This window comes from Protomyctophum bolini, assembly GCF_963924005.1.
Source record: "Protomyctophum bolini genome assembly, chromosome: 11".
In the NCBI taxonomy this organism is placed as follows: domain Eukaryota; kingdom Metazoa; phylum Chordata; class Actinopteri; order Myctophiformes; family Myctophidae; genus Protomyctophum; species Protomyctophum bolini.
The window spans coordinates 19,215,205-19,228,368 of record NC_137872.1 but is presented as its reverse complement, the minus strand read 5'-3'; the positions used below and the strand labels follow the sequence as shown (position 1 = coordinate 19,228,368).

At 43.3% G+C, this 13,164-nt stretch overlaps 1 protein-coding gene across 2 annotated transcripts; it reads right to left on the bottom strand.

The window, feature by feature from the left end:
* Positions 1–1,895: 1,895 nt before the first annotated feature.
* LOC308324659 (nuclear distribution protein nudE homolog 1-like) lies at positions 1,896–12,707 on the bottom strand. 2 transcript variants are annotated; one of them, XM_080776863.1, is made up of 9 exons: positions 12,589–12,707; positions 10,988–11,200; positions 10,397–10,550; positions 7,779–7,927; positions 6,883–7,019; positions 5,267–5,518; positions 4,169–4,236; positions 3,083–3,248; positions 1,896–2,915 (listed from the first exon to the last, which is right to left on the bottom strand). In XM_080776863.1, the coding sequence occupies exons 2-8, from the start codon at positions 11,071–11,073 to the stop codon at positions 3,087–3,089; spliced, it is 1,008 nt and encodes a 335-aa protein (XP_080632989.1). In that variant the 5' UTR covers positions 11,074–11,200; positions 12,589–12,707; the 3' UTR covers positions 1,896–2,915; positions 3,083–3,086. The 2 variants fall into 2 exon arrangements, with proteins under 2 accessions (XP_080632989.1, XP_080632990.1); XM_080776864.1 differs by lacking the exon at positions 12,589–12,707 and having other exon boundaries at positions 10,956–11,089.
* Between the last annotated feature and the right edge of the window lie 457 nt (positions 12,708–13,164).

The window sequence follows — 13,164 nt, the reverse complement described above, 5'->3', positions numbered from 1 at the left end:
GTCTTCAGTCCAGGTGGTGAGCTGCAGTTTTCTGTGAAAGAGATATTAGTAGTAGGAGGGTATTGTGTTTTGTGTGTGTTCTGTCTTCAGTCCAGGTGGTGAGCTGCAGTTTTCTGTGAAAGAGGCTTGGGTGTTGGCTTCATTGCCAATCAGCACTAGTAATTGAGGCGTGGCCAGGTTCCTTCTCACCTGTGAGGAACTGATCACCCTCAGAGGATTGGTACTGAGGATGGAGCAGGACTGCATCACAAAGGTGGCACCACCAGGCAAAAGAAAACCTGGGAGGCCCAAGACCACCTGGCGCAGAACTGTGACGCAGGAGCTGGAACAGATTAACCTGTCCTGGGGAGAAGCGCAACATGCTGCCAGGGATCGGATGCAATGGAGAGCGTTCATTGAAGCCTTATGTCCCATAGGGGACGAAGAGGAGTAAGTAAGTCTCCGTGGCAGGCCCAGCCCTCACTATAAAAGCCAGTCTGAGCCTGACCGTCGCTGGGGAAGGATGCAATCCTCTTTCCCCAACCAACTAGTGACTTTGATTATGATTTGAATCCCTTCGGAAAGGATTAGGTTTGCTTAGTTGTAGTTTGTCATTTGTTAGTCTGAATTCAACTCATTGGTTCATCTTATGTAAATATTCATTCATTTATCCCCATTTGTTAATAAATTATATTTTTGCACAAGCTGCTGCTTCTCATTTCCAACATGTTGCGGGTCTTTTCCCCTAGACACTAAGGGTCATAACATGTTTTTTCATGGGGAGGGGTATCCTGGAACTGTCACCTGGAGGAGCAGCGGTGAGTACGTCTGAAGGTTTGAATAAGGAGGGGGAGGCGGAGGCTGATGCTTCCTTGTTTGGCCTTCAGGGCCATGGGGGGTGGGTATATAAGTACTGAACCGCCAACAGCAACCGGATAATGTGACGGGGGGGGGGGGATGCCCTCCATCTCTGAAGGGTGGAATGCTATAATGCATGAGTGTTTGGGTAAATTCCAGCAGGTTAACCTGCCTCCCAGTCTGAAGATGCGTCAGTAAGGTCTACTACCCCTGGGCATGTATCTCTGGTACTCCTGAGCCGTTTGACATCAGTGGTCATATATTGCCTTGGTACTGCTGTCTTGAGGTGAGAGTATGCTCTTGAAGGTGTTGCTGCCACAGGTAATTGGCCTTAAACTGTGTGGAGCTTGTTATGGTTTTTGAAAGAATCTGCTAACCAGTCAGTTTGAGTTTGCTTAAGAGAAAGTTTGAAATTTGGTGTAATTGGGCAAAATACTCAACTTGTTTGTGATGAGCAAAAAGAGTATTGCTAAAGCTGCCGTTTGTGCTGCCAATTTGTTTTAACATACCGTCCCATTTTTCACTCCGTGCACACTGGAAGTTGCTAATCATCTACCGGTCTAAACAAATGTCACCCAAACACTCTAATGGTAATGTCTCTTCTGAGGCTCGTGTTATTTTTGCCATGAAAAAAGGCATTTGGCAAACTAGTTTGGCTCATCAGGGTGACTATTCTTAATCATGTGTTGATGGGGGCGTGCCCTGTGAGTCAATTAGTGGGATGTCACTCTGATTTGCATTTGGTGATTAACTTTGCATTTGATGTACCATATCGTTTGTCCTTATGCTTAGCACCACACACACAACACACACACAAGTAGTTTTGAGTATAAATTGTGATTCATTTTGTGTTGTAAAATGTGCTTGAGCCAGTATTCTGGTCCGTTTGGTCAAATTAATTCTAACATGAGAGGTTATTCTGATTCCTGCATGAGTTCACTCTCCTAATTTGATACAAATGGCATTGACCCAAAAATGCATTTTGTTTACTGAACTGGTAGAAATACAGCCGTTACAGAACACACGCAATAGAAATGATTATTGGAAGAATATAGATTTATTTAACACTTATTTAACAAAACAAACACATTTAATAAACACTGGTAACCAGTGTCTTTACTTTCTTCTAAGCGTGGTGGCAGTTGTTTCAGTTCTCCTTTTTTTTGCTACATTGCAAGTGTCAAGAGCGATGAGTGTGTTGGAAGCTTGGGGGGGAGGGGGGGGGGGTTCCTCTCTCTCGTAACTGCCCCTCTTAGTTTCCATTTACAATTAATACTGAGATCTGCAGTCTGTACTGCTTCCACTTTTAATGGCTAAAACAAATGAGTGCTCCTGCCCAGTCACAGGTGACATTTGTGGATAGCCCAGCCTTTATGAGCCAATTCACAGGGCTGTACAAGGAATCCCTGACCAGTTTTAAAGGTGACTTTTAAAATACATTTTCTCTGCAACGTCATTGAGTAAATAGCGGGGTTTGTTCCAGTACTCAACACAATCTCCCCGAAGGTGCAAAAAAACCCCAGCAAAACACAAGTGATACACCACAATAAAAACATAAGGTGTGTATCCCACAGTACATGGTAGATAAATTACTTCAGACTTAGTGCAAGTGGCAAAAATAAAACTTCACGACCACATCCCTCAGAGAAATACCATGGGACAGTTACAGTCCACTGTTTCTCAATGTCGTGTCCAGGGACCACCAGGGGTCCAAATGAACCCTCATAGCTCTGTAAAAAATATCAGTAAGGTCTACTACCCCTGGGCATGTATCTCTGGTACTCCTGAGCCGTTTGACATCAGTGGTCATATATTGCCTTGGTACTGCCGTCTTGAGGTTCTCAAATGGGGGCCGAATGCACACAAAACTGGGTGTTCTCGCTCGGGAGCAGTCGGTTTAAAGCAGGGTGGCGTGTCCAAGGCCGTGGTACCCCAGTACCATTACAACGATGCGTATGGGAAGGCACGGGTGGCGTGCTGGCTGGGGACGAGGCTGATTGGGCATTAAACACTGTCAGCAGTCACGGTAGAAAGCTTTGGTCCGGGTCCGAAATCCGAATTCTAGACTCTTGACGAGCCTGCGAAAGAAAACGCACAGTCATTTTCATGCAAGTCGTACAACACATTGTGGACCATGGACACGTCACACGACACGACTGAAGACAAATGGCGCGGGACTAATAGCCTTGGCTTGCACACCACTTGTATGAACGTACACACATTTACGGCAGCGATTACGACTTACAACTTTACAAAAAGCTGTTGTAGAGGCCATTGGTGGAGGGAGTCAGAGGAGTCTCGGAGGTGCTGGGTTGGCTCCCCACTGTCCCCTGCCGTCCCATCAGGCTGTTGCGGTTGACGTTCTGCTCGTGGACGAACCCCCGACACAATGCCAGCTTGGACTCCAGGTTCTAAAAGGCAGGGACAGCAACTGTGACATTAATGTGGTTCCCTTAATTTGTTGTCTTCCTACTATACATTGTTTTTTTATTATTATAATTTCAAACAATTTTCAAAACAAATATTACCAAAAAACATCACATATGTTCATGAATTCAAAAATTAAATTTGCCTTGTGCGCTTGCAGATCTGCTATTTTCACTAGTTTGGTTCCTGGTAAAACGTGTCTCTCTTTTTGGCACCGGGCACCGGACTACCCAAATTAACATGATGTGGATGTACTCAAAAAAGACACAAAGCACCAACTGGTGCCAGCTGGCCAGATGTATGGAGAGCTGGCCAGATGTATGGAGAGCTGGCCAGATGTATGGAGAACTGGGATGACTGGAAGCAACAATGGAAGGCTCGTCTGAGGACGACCTAGAGAGTTTGGGAATCACTGCTCCAAACGATGCCAACCTTTTTTTTTGGCTAGTTTAAAAACCTTGGAGGGGCAGGTTATTGGCGAGCAGAATACACAAATAGACAGCCAGCTCAACAAAAACCCCTCGGCTGTTCCCTGAACTACACATCACACGCAAAACAGAAGATCACCGGCCGGCGGCTCTCACATGACAACCAGTAACTTGTTGGGGATTTTTTAAGACTGCCCTGTTCATTAGACCACTGGTTCTCAACCTGTGGATCAGGAACCCCAGTTAGGGGCCTCAGAACCGTGAATTGATAATTTAAGGACCTTTAAGTCATTTTTAATAGCAAAAAAAAGACTGCATCAAAAGTAATCAACACACTACTATACGATAAGAACTAAGAAGAAGAATTAATTTGTGGAACCAAGTCAAACTAAATGCAATGCTTCGACCCCTACATTCCAAATGTATCAGGGTAGTAGGTGGTCCCTAGTCTCATATATATATATTTTTTTTCTTACCCCTACTTTCCTCAGCAACTCCCCCACGATGTTCAGTGCGTGGATTCGCACCGATGTCATGCCATCACCTGGCCAGACAAATACACACATAGAACATTAATTATAATATCTTAAGAGTTGGCTAATGTGACACCACAATTTGTGAAACAAATGGTTGATAATGTTTTTATTTACCAAAATCAGATTGGTTAAAGAATGATTTTCCTTTATACCACATAAAATGTAATAAAATGTTCAATATACTATATAGTAATCTCAATCAATACTGAATTCTTCCTCATCATTACACTAGTATCCATTACGGGTGTGCTGAAATATTGATATTGCGAAATTTGTGATATATATCGATACGTCCTCCCACGATAAATAATCGATAGAGATTATTAAAATATTTATATAATTTTTTTTAATCTATATAATACAGTATATATACCGATAGTATCTGTCGGAGGAGATTTAGTGCAAAGCCTGACACTTAAGAGACACTTAAATCCCATTGTTCCAAACTGAGATCATCTATATTTTTTGTATGGATTGAATATGTTAGACCATTCAGGCTATTGCAAAAATACAAAATGTCTGCATGATGATGCCAAACCCATCATTTTGGGGAGAAATACACACTACATAAGACATTTCCTTTTGCCGCACTACTATTGGAGTAGTTCACCCAAGAAAATTACACATTTTCTATCAATTACAGACCCTTGAATTGAATTCATGGAGATTAGTTTTTTCCATTTTTTTTGTCTCATTCCCAAGCCAATAATTTGATGACTGGAGACTCAATTGCAGGTCAATTGAGACCGCCTCCGCCAGTATATCCTTCACATAAAACTTTCGTACAACAGAGTAGAGTCTAAATGAGGCTTTACTCGCTCTACACACACTAGCTCACTGATTCCTAAATATCTTTGTCAAAGATGGCCAAATTGACACATATTTGGCTACATGCTCCCATGAGAGACGATGTGCAAAGGTTTTCCAAAAATAGCCCAAAATAGGTCTAGAAAATGAATAATAATGAGGTCCTCATTTTTGCTGGGGGACCCCTGGGAGTCCCCGAATCTTTGAGAACCACAGGGCTAGCTAACTGACCTGGGTTGCAGGATGGCGTGGCAGGTGGTGTGGCAAAAGCGCTGGCTGAACCCGGCGGCCTGGAGGGGGGGGACGCAGGAGGAAGAGCAGCGTGGAAGGAAGAGGAGGGAGGAGATGACGCTGCCGTTTGGTCCGGCGGGGTGTGAGGAGGAGTGAGGTGCGGGTCCGAGGAAGGGAGCGAAGGCTCTTTGGCCCCACCGCCGAGAGAGGGCTTCCTCTCCTTCTGTTGCACCGCCAACTCCTGTCTTAGGTCTGCGTCACATACACAAAAACATGGATTAAAGCACCAAAACTAAAACGAAAGAAATCTCATGACTTAAGTTGTGTTAGGCCTTCTTAAAGCGCATGAAAGGAGCCCCCCACGCCAGCATTCTGTTTCCTAAACAATACAACAACAACAATATGTAAAATGATGTTTTAGTATCATTCTAAACCTACATATGTTCCTGCTGTTCTACATAATTTACAGCCAACCGCAGCTGAAGCAATTAGCCCTTGGATTTTGCTAAAACCCACCCCAAAAAGCGACTGTCCAATGCCAATCCAAATAGTTTAGCAACCGTTGCTAAGGATGGCAAGCTTTCATCACCTCATAGCCGTCAGTGGTATTTTGAATGGCTGTGTTGTTGAACACATACACAGCTTAAGGTCTGGAAAGTTACACGACTGAGCCACCCAGGTGATGGCAATAATACTAATCACCGTAGTCTTCCGTGCATTACAAGAAAACTCTTTCATCCTCTAACATTTTGTATTTCTAGTTATGTCATGCTCATTTGTCCAGTGCATAGCCTACATAGCCTACTGCAGGCCTGGTTGACTAGATTTAGAACTGAAACTGAAACAATCGATTATTTTTATGGAGAAATCCCGTCATTTACCATGCATCTCAATGGGTGAGAAGGGCAGCTTGCCATGTATCCCCTCTTGCTAACATGCCTATTGGACAAGGACAGGTTGGGGAGGGACTTAGCAAAGGGCTGGGTTTAACATTTGCTTTTACCAAATATCTGAGGGTATAAGATGCGTCTGAAAGTATGTATTCTGTTGCTTGCTTGAACAACTCAAATACTCTTTTAATCGAAATCTTGTACATTGGCCATTTCTGGGCACAACACAAGGGTTAGCCAAGAGAGATGCAATAAAGAACTTTAACCAATGAAAACACTAGCTCGTTCTGTATAGACCACAGCTCACAAAACACTATTCAATCGTGTTTTTCCTAGCATGGCAGGGCTTGAGCTCAGAGTCAGACAACCTGTGATTGGCTTGTTTTGTTTAAATTATACTTTTAGGAATTCAGAACTTGCATACTTAAGTGACCCAAACACAACATTATTCCAGTGCAATACATGTTGAGTCTTTTTCTAATCTTCATCAGTGAATAGTCCAATTGAAACTGCGCTGGAATAAAGCACAGTTTAAAGGCCAGATGCAACTAGTCGCAGCTCCTTGCAACAAAATCGTTTTAAGGCCAGTCCACACCAATGCAACTCCTTGCAACTGCCATTGGGGATAATGGTTGCAAGTGAATTGGCCTTTCACAACAAATTTCCATTTAATGACACCCAACACATGATGGAGCTGTACAGCACCCAACACACATGCGGCCGTACCTCGCGCCTCATCCTTTAGTCTCTGGACGGACACCAGGAGGGTCTCCTTCTCGTCCAGCTCGCTCTCCAGGAAGGCGTTCCTCTCTATCACCTGGTTCATCCTCTGCTCAAAGTCATCCAGAGACATGATGGTGGCCCTGTGGGGGAAACAAGCACTGTTCACTCCATTGAGGTAAACTATGAAATGAAAACATAGTCATTCAACAGTCTTTAAATCGCCACAAACCATGAGTCATTGTTTGTGGAGAGAAACACGATTTGAGCTCTACTCTACAAAAACAATCAATACTACTTTTGCACACCTACACCAAATGACATGTGCGTGGGAGTAGGCAGTCAACGTATAAGAGCCAAAAAGGAATGCTACACACCATCTTCACATACAGCCAGAAAACATTAACGATACATTGACGTTCCTTCCTAAAGGGGAGTTTTTCGTTACCATTGTCGCAATGTTGCTTGCTCTGGGTGGATCTTTGTTGGTTGTAAAGTGTCTTGAGACAACTTGTTGTGATTTGACACTATAATAAAATTGAATTGAATTGAATTGAATACATCGTTTCGGTCCCCATATACTTAATCAGGATATAGTATTGGTTGTACATGTACATTAAGGTCCAAGCGACCAAAACGTATTAAAAGGTTTCTGGCTGTAAGTGAGGCTACTGTGTGTGGGATTCCTCCTTTCTCTTCGCATAGTGTTCCAGAGGATCAAAATATTTTCAGCATTAGGTGAAAGATAGATAGATAGATATCTCTTTTTTTTGGGGGTGGGGTGGGGGGGGGTGTCAATCTGAATCTATACTTTGGTAAGGTGGTGAAAAAAGGTACAGTACTGTGGAATGCATGTGTGCATGTTTAAAGCATAAAGTGTGCGTGAATGCGCATGGCCAGACCTCTTGGCCCTCTCCAGGTCATCATTAGCCTGTTCCAGCTCTCGGATGTATTTGTGCAGCTGGTCTCTGATAGCGGTGGTCTCTGCTAGGTCTCCCTCCAGGGTGGAGATGTGACGATGCGTCTCCGAGTGCTGAGTCTCATACTTATCCTGAACGCATCCCCGCCACACAAACACAGAATGGGCATAGTGGTTAGGATTAGGGGCACAACAATTAATAGAACTAATCAATTGAAATAGTCGATAATGTGAACCATTTAGACCCGAGACAGATTCTAAAAACGTCTTCTAAATCCTGACCTAAATTTTCAGAAAAACGTTAAATATTTATTCGAAAGGATTATGCAGCCAGATTGAAAGGTATAGTTACGTATAGGGGTTCCCGGTCAAAGTTATTGGTCAATACAATAATGGATCCCTATTTTGTCAGGCAAAAGGTAAAATCAAAATAAGGTTTTTAATAACAGCGAAGATAGAAATCTACAAACTCACGTGCCACACTATGAGCCTATAACTAGGAGCCATAGAGAGGATGACAACACAATGCATGACATTGTTTTCATAACGCAACAATGATCCATGCAGGTTTGGATAAAACCTGCCTAACTAATTCTCCAGTGCGTCCACTACTGCATTTCACTAAAAAGATACTAGAATCGATTGAATCATCAACGAGTGCTGGAAACAGAGGAGAGACTGTGAAATGTTTGGAATGTATCTATGACAAGTACATCCATCCCCTCCAGACACCAGCCCAACAACAGTCATCAGCTGCCCATCTGCACTGAATCAGCCCTCTGTGTGCAGGCATACACACTTCAAACTGTATTACACATAGTCTTTGCTGAGCCCCATAATAGTAGTCTTGACATCAGCTGACACATATGAAAATCCTCAGTCACACACACATATTTGAAGGTTTATAATCATGTGGTTGGTAGCGATTAAATGTGTTTTCAAGGCATTTGAACCTGATGACGTTTGGTGTTAAACGATTCTTTTTTATAATGATCTTTGCCTTTGTTAGGTCTTGTTTATCGCTGCCACATCCATCAAAGGGTATGTTAATGACCTCTGTGATTACATTGTTTTCTGGTGGCTGGGCCGTACTCTTGTGAAACGGTGAGGACATGAGGGCAAGGTGAAGTGAACTGGAAGTGTAGGTAGGTAGATCTCCATTTAGTTTCCACTGAAGTAACAGTTATGCTTAAGTATTGTCTGTTCGAAAAGTGAACCTTTATCATTATCCATCTTATTCGTGCAACAGTCTAAAACAGAGCTACAGCTATATCGTCGTGACAACTTAGGCTATTAAATATCTAATACTGTAAGTTTACAACAATCAGCCTCTCAAACACATGGCTTGTACCAATGTGCAACGGGCCAGCTACCCCCCAAAGAACAGACATACAAGCTGTCGTGTCGACGCACCGTTTCATGGCGTGGTGACCCCCCCCCCCCAAAAGAACAGACATACAAGCTGACCGTTTCATGGCGTGGTGACAGCTTGCAGATCTGTTCTTTTGGGCACATAACCAATGATGCATGACGCGCGATGGAGTATAGACCAATTAATTGCGCGACACCATCGCAAGACGAAGCATAGATTATACTTGATGGGCTGCAGGTGCACGTGCAGCCATGGACAACCAGGCTCTGCTGCCGTGATCATGAGCGCACCTCCCGTTCTTATGACAGCGACTGTAGGTGTGGTTTTGAGGACAACTGATTTGAATTGTTCAAACACAACAGAAACCAATGGATTATATATGTCAAGGGCGAGAGATCACAATAAAAATCCTAATAATTATTCCTCCACACTGGGATAAAAACAGCATCTGAAAGTTTGATGGGGCATTTTGAACTTTTCCATTGCATCTTATGAGAGGTGGTGTTCTTCTGCTGCCGTTGTGCGTGCGCATGCTGTTGCTTATCAGTGTGACGTCGTCTGTTAAGGCGTCTATAGGCTACAACTAAGCCTGCAGGTACTGTAACATTACGTGGGCATGGTGGTCAACATATGGAACTTGACGTGGAAATGCATGGAGAAGTTTGTCAAGGAAGGAACTAAGGACGGATGGCCAAACGAGCCCTGGAACAAACTGCCACTTTATTAGCACCTGGCTGGAAGGGGAACAAGGTTAATCCTTTTATTTGACATCTTGTATTTTCACTGCTTATGGTTACTGGAATGGTCTTGGTGGTCTTATTGTTGTGGGGTTTTTTATTGTTTGTATTCATGCCTGGTTGATTCAAAGGGGTTTCTTGAGTTATGCTTCACAGTAATGCATAAACAGTGATGAAGCTATACTTTAATTAAGTGTTCATGTGAACATTGGTTTATTTATGCGGTTTAGGCCTATATGAATTATGTCAACCTTTGCGCTGTGTGTATATATATATATATATATATGTGTGTTTATGGATTTATTGATTGACTTGTGAGATCTTTCTCAGTTTCTATGGTGAATTTTGGAATAAAGTTTCAGTCAAAATCATCAGTCGGCTTCACCCTTATTGCCCAGCCGGGGTCCGCTACACCAACGATATCCAAGTTTGGCAGCAGCAGCACCATCAGAAGTAATGAATGCGGCACTGAAGTCATCGCACGTCTTTTACCTTGTAGCTCTCCAGTTCCATGCGGAGGCGGTTGTTGGCAGTGAGCAGCTCACGGTTGCGTGCCTCACACTGTTTCAACTCAGTCTCCAGCTCCACCTCGTAATCCCTGCTCATCTGCTGGAACTCCTGGAGCTCCTCCTGGCTCTCCTCTGAACTGCGCACACACACACACACACACGTCCATTAGTACGACGCAAAGAACTGATCTCGTCGGGGAGTGACACTGTTGCGTGAAACATGCGTAGGTCTAGTGAACAGCCACATGGGACATAAAGACAAATGGGTTGTTCGTAAGCAAGCCGGCTCCATCATTTTAACTAGAGGTGCCCACTCTGAAACAGAGCAGACGGGAAAATGTTATGGCCATTTTTTGTATACTACACCATAGACATACTTTAAGTAGCATGTGACATGTCAAACTAGGGGGTTTTCATGATTCTGAATCCATTCCAAGCATTAGTCTTGCATGAAAAACACTCCTTGGCCTAAAAACGGCCACAGCCGTTATCACAAATGTGATGAGGTCAGCATATTTGAGAACCACTGACTGATACAGTACCTCTGGACCTATGCTCTGGACGTGAGACCTACCACTGGCGGTGTTTCTCTGCCAGATCCTTCCAGTATTTCACCTCCTCTTCCAAGGAGCTGAACTCCGGGATTTCCTGGTCCCCCATGTCTGGTGGTCCGAAGGGGGGCAAACAGCGAGTGTCACACACCAGGTTCAATGCACTCCTCCTCACAGTACACTCCCAGTTTTAACTCAAATGGAGCTACCTGTAGCCCTAGGGGTACGTGGAGGTACTATGGAGAAAATGGTGGAAGAATATAGTGTTATTTTTAATGATAAAACATTGAACTGTGTGAAACTGTGAACCCACTGATCTGTGTAAAGAGAAAAACTTGACTAGCACAACCATTGAATAGAAAGCCATACCAATATGCCGTTACGGTTTTAATTAAAAAAAAACACAATCATGTAACGTTGCCCCTCCGTTTACATAATATATAAATGTTTTACCCATCATTCACCTCCGTCAGTTATCAGCCACTGAAGTAGTGTGGTGTTTACCTGCAGAAACACTGCCTTCTGGTGTTTTCACTGTTTGTTTTGCCTTCAAAAACGTCCCTGTCTAGCAAAACCAACCAAGTAAAATCACATACTATACTGAGAGAAATGATGGATAAATAATATATTGATTTGTTATGTAAACACATGGCAACTATGCTTATAATAACAACTTACAAAAACAAATAGCCTTAGGGCCTACTGAAATGTTAGTGACAGTTTAAAATAATTCAGAGGCACTTGTAACGCCTTCTGTAAAGCCCAAACCGCACCAATGATTCGCCATGAAAATCCTTGGAACATTGCAATCAATCATTCATTATCCCCAATGTCAGTTGAGTTGCATTGGTAGGCCTTGACCTTAAAACAGTTTTGTGCAACTTGCAAAGAGCGGTTTGGGCTTTAGATTAATACAAAAGGTGGCTTATTCATAGAATCATATTACTGCGGTAGCTGTAGTTTTCCCTCTTCTCAGTAAAACTAAACTCTTTTACTCTTTATAGTCTGGTGAAGGTGTAGACTAGCCTTCTCAAGTAAATAAATATAAGCTACCACTAATGCCAAATAAGACAAATCAATCAATTTATGTAGGTAAGACTAAGAAGCAACAGTCTCGCATGGGGGTGTCGCTCGCAAAAAGAACAGACCTACAAGTCATTAAGTCTCCACTCTCCAACCAACGCGAGCGCGATCGATGCGTTGATGATAGTTTGTAAATCTGTTATTTTGGGCGAGCGACGCCGTCGTACTGCGGGGTATAAATCCGTTACGTTACGTTACACTGAAAAGGGGAAGTCGGCTTTCTTGCTCACTTGACATTTCTTTAAATGTAGTATAATTGAGTCCGAACTATATGTGGCCTCCGTACATTATGATTTGAGCAAAGACTTCCCAATGTCAGACAAACATCATAACAATAAAGTGAAGTCGTAAGAGAGGCACGTACAGTCTACAGACCAGACCCCCACCATTTAAATCCCCTGCGCTGACATACGGTCACCAAAGCCGGTATAACGCTATCTAGCTTCTGCCCCCGTCGCCCCCGATAACCGATTATAAGACGCCTGGGTTGAACCTTAACATTTCAGTGTTCACTTTCAGGTCCTTTAAACAAGCCACTTACTAAAGTCCCGTTGCTCTGCGTGTTAAGGTGACGTCCATTTCAGACAGTCAAGCAAACAAAACAAAATAGTTCCACACAGAAGTTAAACAAATGAAGTGTCTCTCCTTGGAGGAGGACGGACAACAATGAGTTAGTAGTCTTCACATTGTCCACGCGAATCCACCAATCACAACGCATCCGATGGCATCGTAAACCCTTCTGATTGGTCAACAGACTCACCCTCAACACCAGGGGGAGGTTTGGGGTTTGTGTCCAATCAGAAGACAGATGCATTAGTCAGCGTGACACACACACACGCGCGCGCGTGCGAACACACACACACACACACGGTACCCATTCTGCAAACTGTTAATACTTCAAACACTAAACAATTTTAGTTAAATGCAGGACTTAGAACCAGTTTTAGTTATTGTGTCAATGATCTTAAAAGTTGGTAGAATTTGGGCTATGTTGTACACTGTACAGTCTTACAAACCTGCAGCAGCTCCAGACTCCAGTGATGTGCACCTCACCGACTACTGCAGCTGGGCTGTTTTTTATACTAGGGTGTGACTGATTGCCAATGTATTCTAAATA

Bases quoted from the DNA above. Each gene is read 5' to 3' on its own strand.
- LOC308324659 (XM_080776863.1), bottom strand. From the start codon at position 11,073: ATGGGGGACCAGGAAATCCCGGAGTTCAGCTCCTTGGAAGAGGAGGTG. The intron at 7,928-10,396 runs GTAAAAGACGTG...GGATGCGTTCAG, and splicing joins TGGAACTGGAGAGCTACAAG to GATAAGTATGAGACTCAGCA. The intron at 4,237-5,266 runs GTCAGTTAGCTA...TTGTCTGGCCAG, and splicing joins CACGCCATCCTGCAACCCAG to GTGATGGCATGACATCGGTG.